We start from the raw sequence: 23,717 nt of genomic DNA, 5'->3' as shown, positions 1-23,717 counted from the left end.
GATGTTACATTTCTTTTTATTCCTATTGTTTAGGATTTGGTGCAATTTTGATCATTGTTGCTGCTGCTAAGTCGCTTCAGTCTTGTCCGACTCTGTGCGACCCCAGAGACTGCAGCCCACCAGGCTCCCACGTCCCTGGGATTCTTCAGGCAAGAACACTGGAGTGGGTTGCCATTTCCTCCTCCAGTGCATCAAAGTGAAAAGTGAAAGTGAAGTTGCTCAGTCATGTCCGACTTGTAGCGACCCCATGAACTGCAGCCCACCAGGCTCCTCCATCCATGGGATTTTCCAGGCAAGAGTATTGATCATTGTTAGTTTCACATAAAAATGTGATTTTGTGTCCTGTCTATAATCCTGAACCATGCCAAGATGGCACAAATCTCAACCTTTAAAAAAGAACAGACTTAAACATTAGTTGATGTTCTGGAAAACTTTTGGCATAACTCGAGATCCAGGAGACAGAGAGAGCAAAGAATTTACTATTTTGCCCTGCTTTCAGGAAATTCTCACAAAGATTTTAGCTTGATCCAAATTGTGCCTTCACATACATGTATACACATCTCAAGGTACTGTACGAATCCCTATAACCCAAGACTAGAATGCATAGACCATGTGTTTTTTTCTTGTTGCAAATGTCCTCTTCTAGTTTGTTTCTGAGAAAATAATCTTTAAGAGCCCCTCTTAAGTCTCTTCAGTCGTGTCTGACTCTTTGCGACCCCATAGATTGTAGCCCACCAGGCTTCCCTATTCATGAGGATTCTCCAGGCAAGAATACTGGAGTGGGTTGCCTTGCCCTTCTCCAGGGTTTAGACCTTATCAGGTAGATTTTTTCCTCTGGGCTTTAGTGAAACTACTTTGGGAAATAGCAGGAAAAATCCATGTCTGAAAGTGAGCTACTCCAGAGGAGTAGGGTTCAGAATGAAATATGATCTCATGGAATGTGATTACCTAAGTAGCCATGCTTCAGTATTTTTTGTTTTCAGATTAGCACCCACCAATCAAGTGGTTGCATATCTCAAAAAACTTCAGAATTTATAATTTTAGAAATCTGAAATAGAGTTTGCAATGTGATCTCAGTGGCTGGGTCACTTCTCCTTATAAAGCTTTTTTATCTGATCATAAAACAAATAGCCTACTTCTTCAAGGCATATTAGTGCCATGAAATCATGCTCCCACTTTGCCCTCTTTCATCATATCAGCAGGAGCTTAGAGTCTGGTATAAGAGAAGGCATGACATGACAGAGAGTTAATTTTTGCCAGTGCCCTTCTGGCCTTCACTGCAAGAGATGGTTATTCAGTATTTTTTTTTCCCTCCTGGGCATTTAAGTAGAGTTTTGATGGTGCTTCTTACCTTATTATTGGGTCTGACTGTCTTACGGTGAGTCTGAGATCTCTGGGATCATGGTCTCAGAGTTCCTGACCTTTGCTGCATCCTAAAGTTCTAGTTTGGGGACTGTGAGAACCTTGGTGAAGGAAAAAGAAGTATGCATCACCATGAATTTGTTTTTGTGAGATTTCAGAGCAAAATGTTGCTTTCTGAGAAAGTGCCAAGTGCCACGTGGCCTCGAGGAGTGGCTCTCAGCCTAGCGTTCTGAGAACAGGGCTTTGCCCTTGAGATCTCAGGTGGTTGAAATGCTGCCTTGTGCCCAACCCCTCCTGCTTTGGCACATCTCCAGGGGTTTCACTCCCTGCATCTTGGGGACTTAGTAAGGAGCAAAAAGATTCAACCAGCAAAGCAAAGGCCTGGGAGACACTGCCATCAGCTCTGATGGTTGCACCTGATAGAATTTCTCATAGCTTTTAGTTTAGTTTTTTGTTTGTTTTTGCAAGGGGACTAGTTATGGGACCCGCGTGAAGCCCTTCCACAGAACGGTCATGAAGAGCAGAGGTGGCCAATGACAGGCTATGACTGGGGACTGACTTTGGGGAAGGCTGGAGTTTTGAAATGAGAGCCAAAGAAGTGTCCACCTTCTAGCCCACAGGTGAAGTTACTGAAAAGAAATCACCACCACGTCTGCACATTTCTGGTGTGTGTGCTCCTACTCTGGAGAGTAATCTAACTCATCGTTTGCAATCAGGGCCTCTGAGTTCTGTTTGTGTTTGCTTTTGCTCTTCGCCTTGCTACTCGTCCGGGTGTTGGGCTGCGTATCTGACATCTGCTGGTAATAGAAGCCTTTGTCCTCGGCCGGCCCGCCCCAGTTCTCCTGGCTCTCGCCCTCAGTGGCATAGGAGAAGCCCTCCTCCACTGAGAAGGGGTCGTCCACGTCGTAGCGCTGGTAGGTGCTCTGGTGCAGGGCTTCTTCTCGGGCGCTGATTTCCAGGGTGCTATTCCAGATGCCGTACCCAAAATAAATGAGCATACCTGCAGCGGGGGTGGGGTGAGTGGGGGGAAGCACAGGTGAATAAGCTGTTGTTTGGGGATCCACGCATCAAGCAGGGGGCTTACTCTCAATGATGAGAGCAGACCTGGTGGTGGATGTGTTTTCTTTGGTCTGCACAGTGTTTTGAAAAGATTTGACTTAGATGCCATTTAAAAATGGTAAATCTTTAAGCAACCAATACTTAGAACAGAAGGACTGACAATGCTGTACCCACATTCCTACATGGAGACTTCTGGCTGGAGGTGAGAACTGGCCATCTCTTTAGTTAGGATATGGCGCACTTGAGGTCCCTTCAGTCCCCACTCCCCTGTTGACATCTAGCTCACTATACTCATGTAGGTGCCAGCCAGGAATTTGCCTTTTTTTGTTTAAATAGTTGCGGATCTCCCACAGTGTACTCCCAGCCTTCTCATAGCATTTTACTATCCCAGATTTCCACTTATGGGCTCATTTCTGTAAGAATTTTTAGGAAAAAAAAATATGAAAATAGTTTGAGAAAAGCCCATGGAGGGTCAGGGCCTGGAATGCTGAGAAGCATAGCGTTGGAGGCCAAGGAGCATAATGGTTAAGAACTTGAGGTCTGAGTACAAATCCTGCCTCCATCACTGTGTAACCCTGGACCAGTTACTGGGCCTCATTGTGCCTCAGGTTTCTCTTGTATGAAATCTCGAGAGTACTGTACCAATACAGGGAGCTGCTATGAGGAGGAAACGACGTAAGCAGTGATTCTCAACCCTGGCTGCACCTGGCGGGTCACCTGGGGAGTTCCTGTACAATCCTGATACCTCATCCCTTGGAGATTCTGATTTAATTGGTCTTCATTGTAACTCAGGTGTAGATGTTTTTAGAGCTTCACAGGTGATTCCAGTGGTCAGCCAAAGCTGAGAACCCCTGAGATAAGGAACCTTAAAGCCCCTGAGGCAGGAATTCCCTTGCAGTCCAATAGTCAGGATTTACCATTTCATCGCCCTGGGCCCAGTTCAATCCCTGGTTGGGGAACTAAGATCCCGCCAGCCGCACAGCTTGGCGAAAAAACAACGCTGGGGGTTGGGGCTTCAGCATGAATTTGGGAGGGACACAATTCAGTCCATAATATTAATATAGACTAACAAAGGAGATAAAATGGACTCATAAAATACCACCGCAAGCCTCGTGACGTGGCAAAAACAAAAAACAAAAAACTCCTGATGCGTGTGCTCCACTGCCAACTTTGGCCATTTGGTGGCCTGGCCACTGCTGTCCCCTCAGTTTTGCAACTCCTTCCAGGTACCAACACAGTCTTCTGGGTGGCACTAGTCTCTCTGACTTTCTAACCCTGCGGGCATCTGCTGGGCTGTTTGCTTAGAACCACAAGGTGAAGCCAGCTTTCCGCTCTGGTCCCCGAGGTATTCTGCTTCCTTTTGAATTTGAAGTGTGTCTTTTTAAGCTTGGATTTCTCCCTCCTTGTCTCAAATGACTCTCCCTGCCACCACCACTCCTCCCCTCCCGCCCCACCATTTTCCTGTGAAATCAACTTTCCAGGAGCCAAAGTAAGCAGAGATTTATAGTCCTAATTGGTAATAAATCCTGGAGTTAATCATTGGCAGATGTGGCTGTTCTCAAATAGCAATTTCATTTTTTCTGAGCATGGATCTTACTCTTTCTTGGCTGGGGCTGGGGGTGGGCATGGGGGATAGTTCTTATCGTTGTGGAGAACAAGGCACCAAATCGAGGCCTCTTTTAAAAGGGCTAGTAGTTTGATGCTTAGAGAATACCTCTGTTGGAAGCACATTTGAAATGAGAGAGTAAATTTCAGGAGACTGAGTTTATGGTCAGGCACACGCCTCCTTTTGCCCAGTTTTTATTTCTTGCTATCTTTTCTCCTAGGCATCCAAGTAGGTGGCAAAGCTTGCCTCCTCTGTCTGCTTGGTATCTGTTATGTCAGTTCTTTCCTTTTTGATCCCGTTCTCAGATCCTGTTTGTAAGCGTGTTGTTTCCCTACTAAACTTAATAAAATTTTTTCTTTTCCCCTTGCCCCTGGCTTCTCTTCTCTGTACTACAGAGGTCATCAAGCACTGGTTTGACATCTATTCTGACATACCTTCCCCTAACCCCACCAAGTATTGAGATGTTTTGTCTGATAGACTATGAAATGAAAGTGTGAAAGTGTTAGTCGTTCAGTTGTGTCTGACTCTTTGTGACTCCATAGACTGTAGCCCGCCAGGCTCCTCTGTCCACGGAATTCTCCAGGCAAGAATACTGGAGTGGGTAGCCAGTCCCTTCTCCAGGGGATCTTCCTGACCCAGGGATTGAACTTCTATCTCCTGCATTGGAGGTGGATTCTTTACTGTCTGAACCCCCAGGGAAGCCCATCAGCTAGATTGGTTTATGGTAATTCTCTAAGAACTTTGGTATGATTCCTTATAGAATCATAGAGATTTAGAGCTGGAAAAGAGTCTGTGTCATTTATCTGTTTGAATACCTTCATTTTACAGATGGAGAAATGGAGACTGGGAAAGACTGAGTCACTTGCCTGGGCGTTTGAGGGGCAGCACCAGCAGTCCATGAGAGAGAGAAGGCTCTAGCTTATCCAGCCTTTCACATCCCCTCCCTTGCTGGGTTAGAGACTGCCTAGTGCAGAAATAGTCAGTATGAGCTTAGGTTTTGTTTTGGGAGTGGTTGGCTTGGAAGGAACATGAGTATGTATATGTGTGTGTGTGTATGTGTGTATGTATGTGTCAGTACGCAAATGTGTCAACTATGATTATTTTGGGAAAGCAATCCATGGAAACTTGCCACATAAATATTTATGGGCCTTTTAATGTTTGCTCTGAGCCCCCTACAGTTTCTGAGGCGTGTCACTCTGTCTTCAAAAGTACATTTCATTTTTTTTTATTTAGTTTAGGAAATAGTCTTTTTCCCAGGATGTAACTAAGGTCTGCAGTGATGTGAAAAGCACATTTCATATATGAGGACTGTGAACCCAGAAGCGACTGGGTGCATTGGCCTGACAGCATGAATAGACAGCTTGGGCAAATGTGTTCTCCTAGGGCTTGGTGTTCTGTCTGCCCTTATCTTACTTGCTGGCCCTAGAGTCAGTTCAGGAAAAGTGGTGTGAGGCAGAGAAGGACTGGAGAAAAGGAAGAATGGAGAGGGACAAAGAAACAGAGGGGAGCAAATGAAAGGGGAGCAGAGAGAGAGAGAGAGAGGGCGGGAGGAGAGAAACATGTATTACCATCTGTCACACATAAACAAGGGCTTTGTGTTGGAGGAGTAAACAGAGCTGCTAAAAGCCTCCTGTGTAGAAGCAGGGTGTTTTGTTTCTGCTCCTTTTTCTCAGATGGCCTTGAGAATGAAGCATGAGGTAGTTTCTGAAAAGTCTGTGGGGATTCTGGGAATCCTGAACCATCTGAACAACACTTCACCCAGCGCCCCTGGGTGCTGAGGTCCAACAGTGATGCGGCCTTTCTCCCAAGGAACTAAAAATACTCTGCAAGTGTTATCTTGTTTAGATTCCTCCTGAGAATGGTGTGTGTGTGTGTGTGTGTGTAGGTTATGATTATGGCATTTCACAGAAGACTGGCACAAGACCAAATATAGGATTTTCTACAGCTGCATAGTCAGTGTTTAGACTGTGCAGATGGCAGTTCCTGCCAGGTCCTTCCATGTCCTGATCCTGGCTGCTTGCAATTGTTATTTCTCCCACCTACCAGGGGGTAGTTGGGAGGTATATACTAAATTGGAAATGATTTTGCTGAACTTTACTTTTTATAACATTTATTATTTTATTATTTGTTTATTTGGCTGTGCCGGGTCTTAGTTGTGGCATGCAGGATCTTATAGATGCAGCAAGTGGACTCTAGTTCCCTGACCAGGGATTGAACTGGTCCCTTTGCATGGAGAGCGCAGAGTCTTAGCCACTGGACTGAGAGGGGAGTCCCTGAACTTTACTTTTGAAGAATTTGAAACATACAGAAGTGGAGAGAACAATATAAAAAGGCCCATATAGTCATCACTAGCTCTGTCTCTCCTGACACCCACTCACCTACCCCTTTCTCTTTAGATTACTTTGAAACAAATTCCTTTCATCCTGTTTCCTCTGTAAATGCTCTAGCAGGTATCTATAAAGTAGACTCCTCTAAAAAACTTAGTCCCATTATCACGTCTAAAAACTAATAATTCCTTAAATCATCTGATATCCAGAAGCATCAAAATTTCCCTGAATTATTTGTTTGGATAGACTCTTCACTTTTTAAAGCTATACACTTATTCCAATAATGCTGTCTTTGCTTGAAATAGGTTTTGGGTCCTATTATTCAGGTTGTCAGTGAGATTGGGTTTATTGTTTTGTAAATCCTTGTGGATGGCAAAGTTTTATCTTTTGACAGTGGATTAGCTTTTAGCATAAGCCAGAAGTCATTTGGAATAAAGTCTCAAAAATAAGGTGGCTAATTGATAAGTAATATTATTTATTCTATTTGTGGATTTAATTCTCCAGTTCCATAAAAACGTAGATCCACTGCTTTGTAGTTACCTATCTGATATCTGAATAAATGAAAGGCAGGTAAAAAATCAGAAGGCAGCCAGCTTTTGTGCTGCAGAGGGTCTTGGAGGCTCCCCTGGTAGGCTGGAGTTATTTTTTTATGTGATGGATTGTAGATGGGGCATTCAAGGCAGCAACTAATTAGCAGAAGGCACAGAAGTGTTCCAATATTTTCACAGCAAACATGGCTGTACTGGGCACCCAGTAATGGCAGTGAGTCCCGTGGGAAGCTGTTTATATGGAAGGTAAATATTCAAATGGAGGCTCTGGCTTCTTTTCCAGACAGTTCTGTGCCTGTGAGAGGTTTGGGCTGGACAAGGTGAAGGATCATGCCTTCAGCCATTGAATGGGCTTTCTTTATGTAACAGGACACCTTGTGATTGGAGAGCCCTTTATACAAACCTACTTTCTCGCACATCACCCCAGAGGAGTTAAGACCTGCGCAATATGCAGGGATTGAAATGGCATCAGAACTCACATCTCTTGAGTCTGCATGGAGGGCTGCCTACTGGGGGCCTACAGGGAGGTTTGGGACACCACGTTGCTTTTACAAGCCTGGGACACCTCAGTATCAGCTGGCAAAACACCTATTTATTCCACTTGTCTTGGCCCTGTGCAAAGCCCTGTGTCATTCTGTGCAAACTAAATAAATGACCTCAAACGTACAAATGAGAGGGGTAGGGGTTCCTCTGGATCATGTGGGAGAAATCCTAGGACAAAAACTCAAAAAAATGGGCCAAAGAACTAAATAGACATTTCTCCAAAGAAGACATACAGATGGCTAACAAACACATGAAAAGATGCTCAACATCACTCATTATCAGAGAAATGCAAATCAAAACCACTATGAGGTACCATTTCACACCAGTCAGAATGGCTGCAATCCAAAAGTCTACAAGCAATAAATGCTGGAGAGGGTGTGGAGAAAAGGGAACCCTCTTCCACTTTTGGTGGGAATGCAAACTAGTACAGCCACTATGGAGAACAGTGTGGAGATTCCTTAAGAAACTGGAAATAGAACTGCCTTATGATCCAGCAATCCCACTGCTGGGCATACACACCGAGGAAACCAGAAGGGAAAGAGACACGTGTACCCCAATGTTCATTGCAGCACTGTTTATAATAGCCAGGACATGGAAGCAACCTAGATGTCCATCAGCAGATGAATGGATAAGAAGGCTGTGGTATATATACACAATGGAGTATTACTCAGCCATTAAAAAGAATACATTTGAATCAGTTCTAATGAGGTGGATGAAACTGGAGCCTATTATACAGAGTGAAGTAAGCCAGAAAGAAAAACACCAATACAGTATACTAACGCATATATATGGAATTTAGAAAGAGAGACAGCAAAAGAGACACTGATGTATAGAACAGTCTTATGGACTCTGTTGGAGAGGGAGAGGGTGGGATGATTTGGGAGAATGGCATTGAAACATGTATAATATCATGTATGAAACGAGTTGCCAGTCCAGGTTCGATGCACGATGCTGGATGCTTGGGGCTGGTGCACTGGGACGACCCAGAGGGACGGAATGGGGAGGGAGGAGGGAGGAGGGTTCAGGATGGGGAACACATGTATACCTGTGGCGGATTCATTTAGATATTTGGCAAAACTAATACATTATTGTAAAGTTTAAAAATAAAATTAAAAAAAAAGAAGGAAGACTGGCAATTTAAATAAAAAGTGATATTTAAATAAAACAAAAACAAAAACAAAAACAAAAAACCTCAGCTCTGAAAAGAGGCTAGGTGACCTGGAGCTAGACAGATTCCCAACCTCTCAGGTTCTAGCTCAGGTCACGAAGCAGGTTCCTGCTCTCTAGAGTCCCCCAGGAGCTTCCTGTGCCCTGCACGTGGCTCCACACTCAGTGCCAGAGCGGGTGGGCCACCTGACCGCAGGCTGGGTGGAGCTGTCTCTTTCTGGGGCGCCCGTTCAGGCAGGAAGCCCTGCCTGCTGCAGATAACTGAGGCACTTTGTTATGCCCAGAGGCTTTTTTATTTTTTCTAGTCTGGGATCAACTTTCCAAAACAGACACTTGCTGGTGCAGAAATGAAGATAGTAATGAGAAGGTGCCCTCCCATCCAGCACAGTCCCCACCAGCTCCCACTTTGCTGGTTATTTTTTAAATACCCGCAAGCCCTGTTGATTGTAACAACAGTTAGGTTTGTTTAATATGGTGTGGCCAGGAAGAGCAAGGCTCAGGATGAAGTGGGGACCAGAGGAGCTTCTCTTCTAGGCCCGCAGTTGATCTAACATAATGTCAGGTTCTTTATGCTTCAGTTTCCCAGCTGCAGAATGGAGCTGGGGGCCTTTATTTTATTCGAGGAGTATAATGGCTATGAGACCAAAGGCAGCCTTCTTAAAGAACATGAAAAACTCCAGGAGTTCCACCTCTAACTCAGCAGAAACCCAACCAAAACACAAACCCTGTGTGTCCATCGAAATCATGTATAAGAATGTTCGTAGCAGCTGCCATGCTGAATGCCCATGGATACAAGAATGGATAAATACATTGTGGATATCAACACTGTGGGATGCTAGACAGCAAGGAGAACGAACAAACTAAAACCGCAAGCACAAGGTTGGGATGACCTCACACCTGTACTGCTGACGGAAAGGAGCCCATCACTCACAGCACTGCCTGTTCCAGGGCCTTCCACTGTGTGGTCTCCTGGCCCTTCAGTCTCAGCTGTCCCCTCCTCCCCAGGAGTCTCCCTAGCCAGCCCAGCGCCTCCACCAGCAGGCAGCCTCAGGGTTTACCTGCCCTCTCCTTCCCTCTTGGAATCAGCTTGGCTTTGTTGCCATGCTCATCCTGGCCTCTGTGATTTTTCTTGCTCTTCTGAGCATAATTTTGATGTTGAAGCTGCCAATTGTTTTCTCACTTCCTACAAGGAGAATTTCAAACTGATTTATGGGACATATCATCAGGAATTTGCTTATCTTGGTGCCCTCTCAGGTCGAATTCATGGCCTTCTCTCCCTTCTCTTCCCTTCATCACAATGGCTGCTTTGAGTCAGTTTCCAGTAGGATTTCAGATGAGAGCTCAGGCGAAAACCGTGAAGTGTGTCTTCTCTTTGGGATGTTGATGGTTTAGTCCAGGATTTATGAGGTCCGTTGCCCAAATCACATGTCCCGTCTGTTCTCTAAAGCTGTGTGTGTGCTAAGTTGCTTCAGTTGTGGCCAAGTCTCTGCAACCCTATGGACTGTAGCCTGCCAGGATCCTCTGTGGGATTCTCTAGGCAAGAATACTGGAGGGTTGCTGGGCCTCCCCTGGAGCAGGCTCCAGGGGAGCTTCCCAACCCAGGGATGCAACCTGCATTTCTTGAGTCTCCTGTATTGGCCAGCGGGTTCTTTACTACTAGAGCCACCTGGTTTTCCTCAGAGGGACTGAAAAAATTCCAAATGAAATCTTGACAACACCTAGAGTAAGGTTTATGGTCCATGGGGTCACAAAGAGTCAGACACGACTGGAGCAACTTGGCATGCAGGGTAAGGGTACCTGTGAGCTGGTCTAACGGATGATTAATTTACAATAAAGGCCCACAGGGACAAGTTGACCTGACACATGCCTGGAGAATACCATCATACAGTGTTCTTACTGGTCCCTGCTGGTTTCTGGGACTCTGCCCAACTCCTTGAGGTATTCTTTTACAAAACTGCATCATTTAAGAGAAAGGGTAAATGAAGGCTGGCTTTGTGTTCATTTTGTTGGGGATTATGAAACTTTTGCTATGTGTGTTATTTCTCTTGTCAGAAGGAAAAGAAACAAGTGCTGGGTATCTATTAAGAACGGCTTCGTTTCTCGCTATGAGTTGGGCTCTTCCGAAGGACAAAAGCTTAGCTAAACATTGTTACAAAAATGCTGTAATTAAGATTCATTTAGAGAAATTTGGGTAAAAAATGTGTTTGAAAAGATTATCAAGTTATGACTCAGCCCAACCATGTAAATCTTTTTAAAGAGTAGTGGATGTTTCATAATAAGCTCCATTTAGAAATCTCTCTACTGTTCTCCTTGGGAAACTTATATGAATAGAGAGATGAAGAAGAAAAATCTGACATTTTGGAGACTCAGATGTTTAGAGATGGGAAATTTATTCTATAAGATCATTAAAGATTTTATAAGCCAATTTGTGGTTGTGGGATGGATATATTTTATATAGCAAAAAACAGGGAGTTTTGTAATTAAATTATCTGCCTACCTGCTAATTATTGTCTTATTCTTCTCTCTAGATCAGTGGATCTCATATTTGAGCACACATCAGAATTACCTGGTGGACTTGTTAAAATCTATATTGCCCTCAGAGATTCTGATTCTATCTGTAGGTCTGGGCTGGGGTCTGAAATTGCATTTTTCACTAGTTTCCACGTAATACTGATGTGGCAGGTCTGGGATCTTACTTTGAGAACCACTGTTCTAGATCATTGTAAACCTGGTTATACAACAGAATCACTCAGGGAAGCTTTAAGAATACCATGGTTGGCTGTACCAGATCAATTGAATCAGAACACCTCTGTGGGGGGATTCTGGACATAGAATGTTTCAGAAGCAACTCACATGATTCTGTTGTGTAGTCTGAGTTGAGAATCTTTGTTCTGGGTGAAACTTACTTATCTATGAGCCTTCAGAGATACTGATACCAAAGCAGTTAGTAGCCAGCAGCTGGGTGCTTCTTAAACCTACAGGCTCCAGTGCCCTCTGTCTGGCCCACTCAGGCTACAGGGTGGCACCCTCCCATGCCAGGGAGTATCAGTTTCTGGAACCAGCTTGAAGTTTGTGTTATCAGCAAGATTACAAAAGGTTCTCTGGGAACTTTCTTCTGCCTGATAATTGGGAAGGCAGCCTGAGTCAGAACAGGTTCACGTTGTACTTTTGCATGTGACAGCTAGTCTGGGAGACAATGAATCATTTCAGCTTTTTAAAAGAAAGGCAGGAAAGAAATAGTTCTTACTGCTTTCCCTGCTGTTTTCTTGTTTAAGCCTCAAACTGCAACTAGATCAAGTCTAGTAGAATTATCTGCATTTTTACAGATGAGTAAACTGAGGCCCAAAGGAATTAAATGAATTCCCCAAGGTCACAAGGAAATGGCAGAGTTTTGATTTGAACTTGGGGCTGTCTGACTCCAAAGGCAATAGGCCATTGCATCATTTTTGCAAAATTCCTCTGGTGTTCCAGAAACATAGATATTATGCAGGACTGACTACATAATTTATAGGTCCCAGTGCAAAATGAAACCATGGAGCCTCTTGTTAAAACATTGTTAAGAATTCAAGAAGACAGCACCAGAGCATTAAGCCAAGCACGAGGCCCTGTGTGACTGCACAGATCATCCACCCATGAAGCCAGCCCTCTGTTAATCTGCACAGACTACATGTCAAACATTCTGGGCAGATACGAAGGTCTGCTCAGAAGCACTGTGGTGGGGAGGTAGGAGGCCCCCATTGAACATGGAGATTCGGGATTGTGGTAATAGCTCTGTGAATAATTTCCTGTTATTCTTGCTGATCTTGAGCATGTTATTGAACCTTTTGGAGGTTCAATTTACTTATCTGTATAGTTGAGATAGGGAGAAATGGGGAGTGTTTCAATGTTTCTCAAAATTTATTTACATTTTATTTATATACTACATTTTTAATGTAGTGACTATGATTGTGGACTCTGGAATTATACCACCTGAGTTCTAATTTGGCTTTGGTATATCCCTGGTGGCTCAGAGGTTAAAGCGTCTGCCTGCAATGTGGGAGACCTAGGTTTGATCCCTGGGTCGGGATCCAGGGAAGATCCTGGAAGACCTGGGGAAGATCCCCTGGAGAAGGAAATGGCAACCCACTCCAGTATTCTTGCCTGGAGAATCCCATGGACGGAGGAGCCTGGTGGGCTACAGTCCATGGGGTCGCAAAGAGTCGGATGCAACTGAGCAACTTCACTTTATCACTTTATATTCTGTGTGACCTCAGTCAAGTGCCTTAGTTTCCTCATCTGTAAAATGGATCTGGTTGTGTGGATTAAATATGTTAATAGAAGTGAAGCCTTTGGAATGATGACTGATATGTGGTAAGTGCCATATAAGTGTTATTTATCACTTTGAATCATATGGCACATGTACTAATGTTTTTTCTTCTGTTTAACTCATTTTGAAATTTAAAAATAATTGGGCTTTCCTGGTGGTACCATGGATGAGAGTCTGCCTGCCAGTGCAGGGGACACGGGTTTCATCCCTGGTCTGGGAAGATCCTACATGCCTTGGAGCAACCAGGCCTGTGTGCCACATCTACTGAGTCCTCGTGCTGCAAGTACTGAACCCTTGTGCCACAACTGCTGAAGCCTGTGCGCCTGGAGGCTGTGCTCCACAACAAAAGACACCATCGCAATGAGAAGCCCAAGCACTGAAATGAGAGCGTAGCTTCTGCTCGCAGCACCTAGAGAAAGCCTGAGAAAGCTTGAGTGCAGCAATGAAGACCCAGCACCGTCAAAATTAAAATAAATAAATTATTAAAAAAGCAATGATTTGAATATGGCTGTTTTTGTAGTGTTTGTGAAAGTAACAACCATACGATATTTTGAAAAGTTCATATACTCTCTAAAATCAGTCCAAATATCTATAGTGGAATGGTTACCACACTGTGGGTAACTAGATTGCACTAGATATTGAAGGCTATATCTAGCTTGGATAGTCCAGGAAAAGATGAATAAATTCTCGGGTATTTGTGTCTGTGCCTTTATTCATTTGATGAATACAGACTCTAATATTTCTACACACTTCAGTCATTTCTACCTATAGTATCATCTTTCCATTGGTTTGCTTCTTGTTCCAGTGGCAAAATGTTTAAACAGAAGCGAGAGATTGTGAATAAATCATGTAAGTGCTTAGAACTTTGACAAGTCAGTGGGGTCCTTTCAAGAGATCCCTTAAAGTCTAACAAGGGATGAGGCTTAGATAGTGGAAAATTGGTACAAAATGCTTACAGGGAGGTGCAGGATGGCCTTCAGAGGTGAGGAATCTTCTGGGAGATATATGCTCTTGCCTTTGATTACTGTGTTCCCCCCCGCCAACTTCCCTCTCTCTAAAACCTATCTTGTCGTCCAGTTCAAATTCTGCCTCCTTAAAGTCCTTCCCAACTATTCTGACTGAAAGTTTCCTTTTTCTTATCTGAAGAGTGCTTTATAATCACAGATAAGTATTTATTAAGCATGAACAACAATATGGTTTGGGAACAGAGGTCACCACGTTGAACATGCATATTCCTCATCTCAAGGAGTGGTTGGGCTACAACTCCATGAGTCTTTTTGTTGCCTTGCCCAGGCTGATTGATTCACATGTATTTATTTTGCCTCCCTTATTCTTTCCTTTCCTATTCCTCAAAGCACGTAAGGACCCTCCTTAGCTAAGTATTTGTTGCCAGAGACCCCAGGGTTGCCAAATTATATAGGAAATATAAAAATAATAAATAAGGAACCTTAAAATAAGCATTCACTTAAACATCTCTCTTAAGTTATCATGAGCACCTATCCCAAGCCATTTCATCAGGAACGGTCAAATATGTTAAACAGGTAATGTGAATATAATATAAACTGATTCCAAAGGAAAATTAGAAATCTTGGGGAAGATACAGGATTGTCAGAGGCAGTGAAAGTGAGTTTAGAGAGAGCAATAGTAATTCACTTAATGCTGTGGATGTTGAGAACCTGACAGAGCCTAATCAACAGAAGAGAAAATCAACAAGGATGATGATGTGATAGGTATTTTCCAAGAAAATGATTGGAATATCAATGGATGAGGAAAGATCTTGGGAAAAAATGAAATGCTCAAATATTTTGTGAAAGTTGATAAAAAATGAGGACTATTAAATGGTGCCAGGATGTAATTTTTGTCAAAAAATTACGCCAAGAATGCATACTTAATTCATACTTTGTTTAAAAATATGGCATGATTGCTATTTTAATTCTGTCCAACATAAGGTAAATAAAATTCTTCATAATTTTTAGTTTTTAAGAATTGCAATCAACCTTTCCCACCCTCAATTTATATGTTATTTTTGTCCTTTTTAAAAAATGTGGATTTATTTTAAAATGTGGATCCACTTAAAATGAAATAAGTATCACTTTCTATAATACTAATTATCCACAAGAAGAATATCCAGTAAGCTATTCAGTGAAGTGATGGATTGATCAGTATCATTTTTCAGAATGAACAACCAAGATCATAACAGGCAGAAAGGTCACACGTGGCTTTTTTGACTCTATAGCAGAAAGCAAGGATCCACAGAACCAGTCAGAATTCTCTTGGCAAGGGGATGCCCAGTCGGGCTAGGAGGTAATTTTGGGATAAGCCTGGTCAAGGCCTTAGAAGGGAACTCTCAAGGCTCCAAAGGAAGTTGCTTACCCACAAAGCACCAGACTGCAAACCGGATCCACGTGATGGTGGAGAGCTTTAGCATGAGATAGATGTTCACCAGCATGGCAAAGGCAGGCACAAAGGGGAGGCAGGGAGCCATGTAGGGCAGCTTCTTGGGGTTCTCTGGTTGCTGCAGGATCACAAACACCAGGGCGCCGATCAGCAGCACCATCAGAACGACTAGAAGGATGGCCCACCAGCTCTGCTCTGAGATGTAGTCAGAACCAAAGATGATGAAGGAGCAGAAGACGAACATGAGGATGAAGAGCAGGAGCACGCAGATGGTCACTGTGTGCCCTGTAGCGGCTGTGGGCCGGTCCATTTTGCCCGGGAGGCCCAGCTGGATCCTCATGGTGTAGTAACGGGGCCCAATCAGCTTCTTCAACTTGATGAGATAAATGCTTTCAGATTCATCAGCTTCTATGCCTGTGGTCATGTCCACAGTGCCGTAGTTTGGGTGGTTGACGTTGTAGGTTGACTTGTCTGATTTCCCTATGAGCATCTCATTGTCTCCCAAGGATGGCAGGTTCTTGGCCCCACATGTGTTGGTGGCTGGGCCGGAGAACTCTTCCCCTTCACTCACAGGAGAGCAGACTTCCTTCTCGCAGTCAGCCAGAATGCCCTCCTTCTTCTTCGTGTGCTCCTCAGACAGGAATTTGACAAAGCCATCAATGTCACTCTCGGGCTGGTATCGAAGGAGCAAGACACAGACGGAGACCAAGGTGTAGGCGAGGAGGGTGCCGATGGACATCATCTCAATCAGGTCTCTCAAGCTGACTAATAGGGAGAGGAGAGCTGCCAGGAACCCCGAAACAATGCAGGCCACCACGGGGGTCTCTGTGTAGGAGCTCACATGAGCCAGGAATCTGGAGGAGGGGCAAGCAGAGGGTTAATGGTGATTGATTCAACATGGTTTAACACCTCCTGGTCCTGCTCCTCCAGTTTACTTCTGGATTCACTGCTTTAAATACTGTTGCTGTTCCTACTCCAGGATCTAGTTTCTGAAATATAATTTAAACAGAATCTATTTTAATTTCTTGGGTATGAGGCAAACTGCTCTATTAAAGTGCCTACTTCATTATGTGATGTGGTGGGTTGATTGAATCTAGGAGGTTCTCAGGAATCTAAATTGAAGCCCAGACTTTGCTATGAAGAGGGGCTAGTTGAAGTCACATACCTGCCTGGTGGTCCTCTCCACCTGTGTTACCCAAAGTATGGTCCATGGATCAACAGCATTAGCAACACCTTGGAACTTGTTCGAAATATGTATTTTCAGGTTTCACCTACTATGTCAGACTCTCTGGGAGTGGGGCCCAACAAACTATACACTTTAAAAAACCTCTAGAGGATTCTGATTTATGCCAAAGCCTGAGAAGCTTGCTTCACAATGAAAGTACAGGATTTGGTTGCAAAATAGCACAGTCATTAAGAACATGTGCTCGTGGATGAGAGCTAAATCTGGCCAGTTACTCACTGGAGAAGATAGAGAAGACCATCAAGGGTGATTGAATGACAGGGGCTCGTTTAGCAGTTCCGTAGACTTAGGTAGGCTCCCACCTTCCACTTTCCTCTCCTCCTGGCCCTCATTCTTGCTGCTCTTCCAGTCCTCTCTTATTTCTGTGATTCACACAAGACTATAAACTGCTCAGAGGCCTAGCATCTCTCGGTTTTCTTTGACAGCAGAAAGACCTTTTGGATGTGTGAAGTTGTCACATCTCCACCACGATCAGTCTCCAGCTCCCCCACGGTCTCAGCTCTGACCCAGTGGTGACCTCAGAGGGTGTGCACAGGAACTGTTGCAGAAGGTGACAGCTAATGGCAGAGGTAAAGTTTCTGAGCTGGGTCCCTCTGAACTCCTGAGACCTCCTTGGAAGTTTGCTCCTTGTTCGGTGCACTTGAAGAATGCTTTACCTGTAAGTTCCTCACACAGGGGGCACGAGGCACCAAGAGATGGGGCCACATCCCCTGTGTACCGTGGGCAGATAGGCTACTTCCTGGCCAGATTAGGGGACTGGAAGTATCAGTGTCTTGATGTAGTTAAAAATCTGGTCATTCTGGTCAAACAGTCCTGGGTTCAAATCCTGACCACCCTCCCCCCGGCCCCCAACCTAGCAACTGGGGGATTCAGGGCAAGTTTTTGTTTTTTTACCTCTCTGAGTTTTCATCTAGTACACTGATCTGTTAAATAGAGTTATTGTGATGACTAATGGGATACCATATACCTGGGATACACAGATGGTCAATAAATGGTGGTAGTCATTGCTACTATTACTAGGTTCTGCTCAAAGGGTCTTATCCTCTCTTTGATTGTAACTTTGAACTTTTTTCAACTTCAGAGGGGCAGTTGTCAGGGCTCAATGTGAGGGCAAGCCTAAGATGCCCCTGGAATGGGTCCTTCCTTCCAGAGGCCACCCATGTAGCATTTTGGCACCCACCATCTTTACGAAGGAGCAGACAGTGTCAAATAAAAGGGGAGGGGCAGTTGGAGGAACAAACCAGTTTGTGGCTAGATTGAGGGACCCAGAGTCAAACTGAGGGGCTGTTTTAGGACCTAAATTATTTTCACTCAAACTCTTTGCCAAGATATATGACAAGTTCCATGGTCCATGTGACAGGGAAGATGGGTGACAGTCTCCCTGGACAGGCATGGAAGAGTAAAATAAATGCCACGAGCATAGCCCTTACCTGAAGAGGAGCCCATCGCCGGCCATGGCATAGATGACCCTCGGCATTGGGAAGAGGGAGCCCAGTAAGCTGACCGTCAGTCCTGCAACCGACCCGATGGCCACGACGAACTTTGCCGCATAGAACCCACGAGCCACAAACATCTCCATGAGTGGGGACTCCGTGTCAATGGCGTCATATGGCACCATCAGAGTTAGGATCATGCTCACCTGTTAAAACAAGATGAAACGTGGTTGGAGGTAGAGGGATCAGTCTGATGCATGGGTGGGTGTCCCATAGCAGAGGAAAGAGACCTGGTCCTGCATGGGAGCCTGCATCTGCCACTTCCTGGCGTGTGCCTTTACTTTACACCAGTCATCTGGCCTCTGGAGCTCTTGGTCTCAGGATTTCCTCTGAAAATCTCTCTCTGGTCCTTTTGTATCTGAGGAATAAGTCTGCTGGTATTTCAGCTCCTGAAAGTGGAGCTCCCTGGATAGTTCAATGAAGAGCAGGTATTATCTGATGGCAGGAGCTATAGCCAGAGGCCCTGGAGCCAGGGCCTGGCACTGACCATGAGCACTGTGCCCTCATGGACAAGACTCATTTCTTTTGTACTTAAGACCACTATGGCTTTGCTTAACCAGGACCTGTTTCTCCTCACATGTCATAGATCTACCAAGACATCCCTCCCCTATAATTGGCCCCAGGCAACGGAGGCGCCAGTCATAAGGCCAGGAGACCCCTGGGCTGTGAAGGCCAATCCTGGCATCATTAAAGGAGTTCAGAGCCTGAAAAGGAGAGAGTGGTTCATTTCTAGATCACTTTTTCACCTATGTCTCAGGAGCCAAGATTCCCCCAGTGAAACAAAGTGGCCACCGGGGAGGCTGGCAAAATGTGTGACCACAGCCCAGCAGTGTGGCTCTTCTCCTGGCGGTAGAGTGCGCCTGGTGACCAACACAAGACCAAACAACTCTTGAGGTGTGGTTAGGGCCCACACATTCTAAAAGGGAATCTGTCCCAGTAACATCATCACTTGCAACATCCTCTTTGGGGATGTGGTGGGGTAGACTGGAGGAGAGTGGGGTGGATTCTTACAGCAATTCTCGGTGGGTCTCCTGCCCATGTTCGATTAGGGCAATATGTGGTAGACTTACTCTGTAGCCTATAAAGCACTATCCTAAGGAAGGAACTGTGATTAACTTTATTGTGTGTGCTACAAGGGTTGACTCCTGGAGGAGGAGAAGGTATGAGGTGGTACAGGAGGGGGAATACACAACAGAGTGTCTCTGTTGCTCCCCCTGCTGCCCCTCCCCCACACTGTTCCTGAACATTCTGTCTACAGGGATAATCAGGGCTGGATAAGATAAGTTGCACAACGTGTTGCATAAGCTTTGTGCTCAGTTGTGTCTGACTCTTTGTGACCCCATGGACTGTAGCCCTTCAGGCTCCTCTGTCTGTGGGATTTTCCCTGCAAGAATACTGGAGTGCATTGACATGCCCTTCTCCAGGGAATCTTCTGCATCCAGGGATCCAACCCGTGTCTCCTGTATTGGCAGGTGGGTTCTTTACCACTAACACCGCCTGAGAAGCCATGTGCATAGGGGAAATGATAATTGACTATCCATGAAGAGAAACGTTTTGGTGGGCAAACCATATCCAGTGCTGCTCTCATGTTTTCCTTTGGCTTCCAGGACGATCCTGTTTTCTCCTTCCCCACTCTAGGGGAGCCTTGCCTCTTTGCTGCTGGGAAGCTCCCAGAAGACAGAAGAGCATTGAGGAGGGTGCACAGAGGCCTACAATGCCTCTGCTTGCTCGCACACCCACCCGTTACTGCCAGCCTATGATCTGAACTCCTTGGACGGCAGCCCACTCCCTGCATGCTCCCCCCACCACCCCCACTCCCGGCACCGGATGCCGGGATGCCGAGAGCCTGTGCATGGGGCGGAGCAGGGATGTGAGCCACGGCCCAAGTGAGGGCCTGGGGCTTCTCCTTCGTCCAGCTTGGAACCCTGATTTTCTCCCTGTCATCAGTGGGTGGGGTGAGCTTGAGCCCATGTTAAAAGAGGGAGCAACATGAACATATGCGTACAAACACCATGAATGCACAAGTGAAGGATTACTTCCTGACAGAAGGAAACCCAGTCTCAGAGCCACGTTTTAAGGTCAAATATGAAAAGTCCATGTGAAAGGTGCCATAATAAGCCTTTGTTACTTACGGATACATATGCTGTCAGGCAGATGACTAGGGAGGCGGTGATAGCATAAGGGATGGATGTGTTGGGATTCTTGGCTTCCTCTCCAGTGGTGGCGATGATGTCAAAGCCAATGAAAGCATAGAAACATGTGGCTGCCCCTTGCAGCACCTATAGAGATGAAGACATTTGAGATATTTAGAGTGTCCGTGGATCACCAGCGCCTGACACGTGGTCCCCTTAATTGCCCGATGGTCAGCAGATTACTGACTATGGGGTTGCTCAGAGTCGGACACGATTGAAGTGACTTAGCAGCAGCAGCAGAGGGGGTAACATGGTGGAACTTGTGCTAAAGGCTTGAGTTCTGACTTCTACTAGCTGTGTGACACTGGGAAATTTCTTCATGTATAAAATGAAGATAAGAAGAATTATGCCCAGATAAAAATTAGGTTCATTCAACACATTGAAATCATTTTTGGAACTAAGTGGGCTTATAAGTAAATCAGTAAGTTGGCTGCCCCTATGTCTTGGGGGAACTCATTAATTTCTTTGTGCTTTATTTTCATTTAGTGGTTCTCAACCATAACCAGGGGCTGTGTGATAACCGCTAGGAAATGTTTGGAAATGTGGGGAGGTACTTGTGACTGACACAGAGACACAGAGTGCGCGCTTCTGGCATTTAGTAGGGGTCTCAGATGCGGTTGCACAAATTCTCCTGCTCAAATTACTACTGGTGACCCTGGTAGATCATTTTCAGGGTATCTTCCAGATGTTAAATGATATAAAGGATTTTTAGATTTTTCAGGTAGACTCTTGTCTTCCATGGAAAGAAAGGGAGAGCTGATTTTGGGGGTTTGAGCAGCCTAGTTGGGCTACATGGCCGGGGAAGGGATGAAGAGTGAGGCAGAGTGAAGCTGGGGAGGTGGTATCCAGTGACATCTGCTGGATGTCTGTCTGACAGGAGCCTATGTGATTCCAAAGATGGCTGTAATTTAATGGGTCAAGATGTCAGTGAAAATCCTCCACTGAGGAGCATGTAACTTTCTTCCAAAGAATTTTTCAAAGTTTAAATTCTGTTTTACCACCTTAGCATTCTCATTACCAGCTGAAAGTAAGAAATGCTTGGGGATATCCTTTCAGAGGAAGATGAAAGAGATTTTTCTGGATTTTCTGTGTTTGGGGGCGAAGGCATTTGACACCATGCAAACTCTAGCTAGGAGTCCAGGAGTGTGGCTCATTGTAGACTGGGCCAGTTTTTTCTTTTTGTCCATATTTGGTTTATAAAGGATGAAATTCTAAAAATGTGCCAAGCAGATACCTGTCCCTAAATTTTCACTCTTACCTTTCTGACTGACTTCTCAATAAGTAAAAGGCATAATATGAAGAACTAGAACCTATAAAGTACATCACAAAATGGAAGATCATCTCAAACTTTCAAAAGCAACATTTGCTCATCTGTAAAATGAGTTAGTCTCTTCTCTAGTCTCTCCCATTAGGGCTCTAATGCTTCAGTTCTCTAACTGGGGGCTCTTATTCTGGGGTCCATGCAATTCAGGAGAGTCTGAGAATTTTGATGAGAAAAATAAATCTTTATTTTCCTTACCCTTCTATTGAATGTTATCATTTCTTTTGATTATGAGCATAGATGACTAACAGTATTGTGATATTTGTCACCAATCAGATATTTTCCCAATCATATTAGTTGTTGCAGAGATCTTGAAATACCATTTGTGCTCATTGCTACTTCCAATTTATGTTAGTTATTAGACAGATATTAATATTTAAAACACTAGTAAAGAAGCCCACAGTTATATCACAATTTAAAAATATTTTTGTAACTGTATTTCAATTTACAGTTGACTCTTGAACAATGTGGGGGTTAGGGATGCTGACCCCAGCACAGTTGAAAATTCGAGTATAACTTACACTGGCCCTCTGTGTCCATGGTTCCTTGTGTACTTGAGTCCTCCATATCTGTGGCTCCATGTCCACGGATTCAGCTAACCACTCACTGATGTAGTACCATAGTATTTACTTTTGAAAAAAAAGCGTAACAGCCTGATTCAAACTGCTGCTGTTCGTAGGTTAACTGTAATTGGTTTCTTTCGAACTTCTATGTAATTAGGTTATTCATTTATAAACACAGTTTATATACAATATAAATACAATCCCAAAGGAATTCATCTGCTTCACCAGACTGCCAAGGACTCTACTGCACACACAAAAGTCTAAGAACTCCTGATCTATTCTAGTAGAAAGAACTTCCATACAAGCACCAGGGGGCTACTATCTGGGAGAGGAGAGAACTCCCACTTTCACTCCAGCAGAGTCCTGCATTTCAGGGTGTGGAAGGTGTCTTGCCTCCAGACAAGGAGATCAAAGAGATCTCACCTCATGGTACATGGAGGTTCACAGGTTTGGAAAGGTACTTGTTTTCACTTGTCTAAAAAATGTTTCTGGTGTTCAAGGATGGATGGATGCTGGAATTTCAGGCTCACCAAGCTGCCCCAATCCAGGAAGGCCTTGCTTTAAGACAGCTTCCAGAAAAACAGGTCCTGATTTCTCTTTCTTTAACATTTTTCTTTCCATACACACACACACACACACACACACACACACACCTCTTATAAATCATACAGTGACATTTTATGACAATCAGTCTGATGATACAATCAATCCCAATTAGGACGTCCCAGGGCTACAGTGCCATACTACTTGGAGTGATCAGTGCTGGATGGTCTTAGATACTGGAAGAGCTCCCTGCTGAGGACAGGAGGGTGGGAAGGTCCTAAGTAAGAATTCAGGGCCAAGCTACCCTGGAAAAAGGTAAAAGAGACATGTGTACCCCAATGTTCATTGCAGCACTGTTTACAATAGCTAGGACATGGAAGCAACCTAGATGTCCATTGGCAGATGAATGGATAAGAAAGCTATTGTGTACATATACACAATAGAATATTACTCAGCTATTAAAAAGAATGCATTTGAATCAGTTCTAATGAGGTGGATGAAAATACAGAGTGAAGTAAGTCAGAAAGAAAAATACCAATACAGTATAATAACGCATACATGTAGAATTTAGAAAGATGGTAACGATGGCCCTATATGCGAGACAGCAAAAGAGACACAGATGTAAAGAACAGACTTTTGGACTCTGTGGGAGAAGGCGAGGGTGGGATGATTTGAGAGACTAGCATTGAAACATGTATATTACCATATGTGAAAGAGATCACCAGTCCAGGTTTGATGCATGAGACAGGGTGCTCAGGGCCGGTGCACTGGGACAACCCTGAGGGATGGGAGGGGGAGGGAGGTGGGAGGGGAGTTCAGGATGGGGGACACATGTACACCCATGGCCGATTCTTGTGAATGTATGGCAAAAACCACTACGATATTGTAAAGTAATTAGCCTCCAATTAAAATAAATAAATTTACCCCCCCCTGAAAAAAATAAGGTGAGAGGTCTAAACCATGCCTTAAGAAGATTAACTGAGGACACAGGGAGGGCCAACTGAAAGAGAAGGCTCAGTGGGACATGCCTCTAAGACACAGGTATCT

At 44.5% G+C, this 23,717-nt stretch overlaps 1 protein-coding gene and 1 long non-coding RNA gene across 4 annotated transcripts in view; one reads left to right on the top strand and one right to left on the bottom strand.

The window, feature by feature from the left end:
- Window positions 1-226: 226 nt before the first annotated feature.
- Window positions 227-23,717, bottom strand: part of SLC7A14 (solute carrier family 7 member 14) — a 52,890-nt gene continuing 29,399 nt past the window's right edge. Inside the window, exons 4-7 of one of the 3 annotated variants that reach the window (XM_055569088.1) lie at window positions 20,184-20,330; window positions 17,989-18,197; window positions 15,292-16,169; window positions 227-2,362 (exon numbers count right to left, since the gene is read on the bottom strand). In XM_055569088.1, coding sequence (XP_055425063.1) covers window positions 2,040-2,362; window positions 15,292-16,169; window positions 17,989-18,197; window positions 20,184-20,330 — 1,557 coding nt within the window. In that variant the 3' untranslated portion in view covers window positions 227-2,039. Of the gene's footprint in view, window positions 2,363-3,063; window positions 3,168-3,338; window positions 3,475-15,291; window positions 16,170-17,988; window positions 18,198-20,183; window positions 20,331-23,717 lie in introns of those variants that run through there. The other 2 variants (XR_008710591.1, XR_008710590.1) reach the window with 2 other exon arrangements.
- The window catches only part of LOC129643900 (uncharacterized), a 63,672-nt gene continuing 42,116 nt past the window's right edge, over window positions 2,162-23,717 (top strand). Inside the window, exon 1 of the long non-coding RNA XR_008710592.1 lies at window positions 2,162-2,276. This is a non-coding gene — a long non-coding RNA (uncharacterized LOC129643900). The remainder of the gene's footprint in view (window positions 2,277-23,717) is intronic.

The sequence above is a fragment of the Bubalus kerabau genome, chromosome 2 (assembly GCF_029407905.1).
Source record: "Bubalus kerabau isolate K-KA32 ecotype Philippines breed swamp buffalo chromosome 2, PCC_UOA_SB_1v2, whole genome shotgun sequence".
NCBI lineage: Eukaryota > Metazoa > Chordata > Mammalia > Artiodactyla > Bovidae > Bubalus > Bubalus kerabau.
This window is presented reverse-complemented; position numbering and strand designations above follow the sequence as displayed.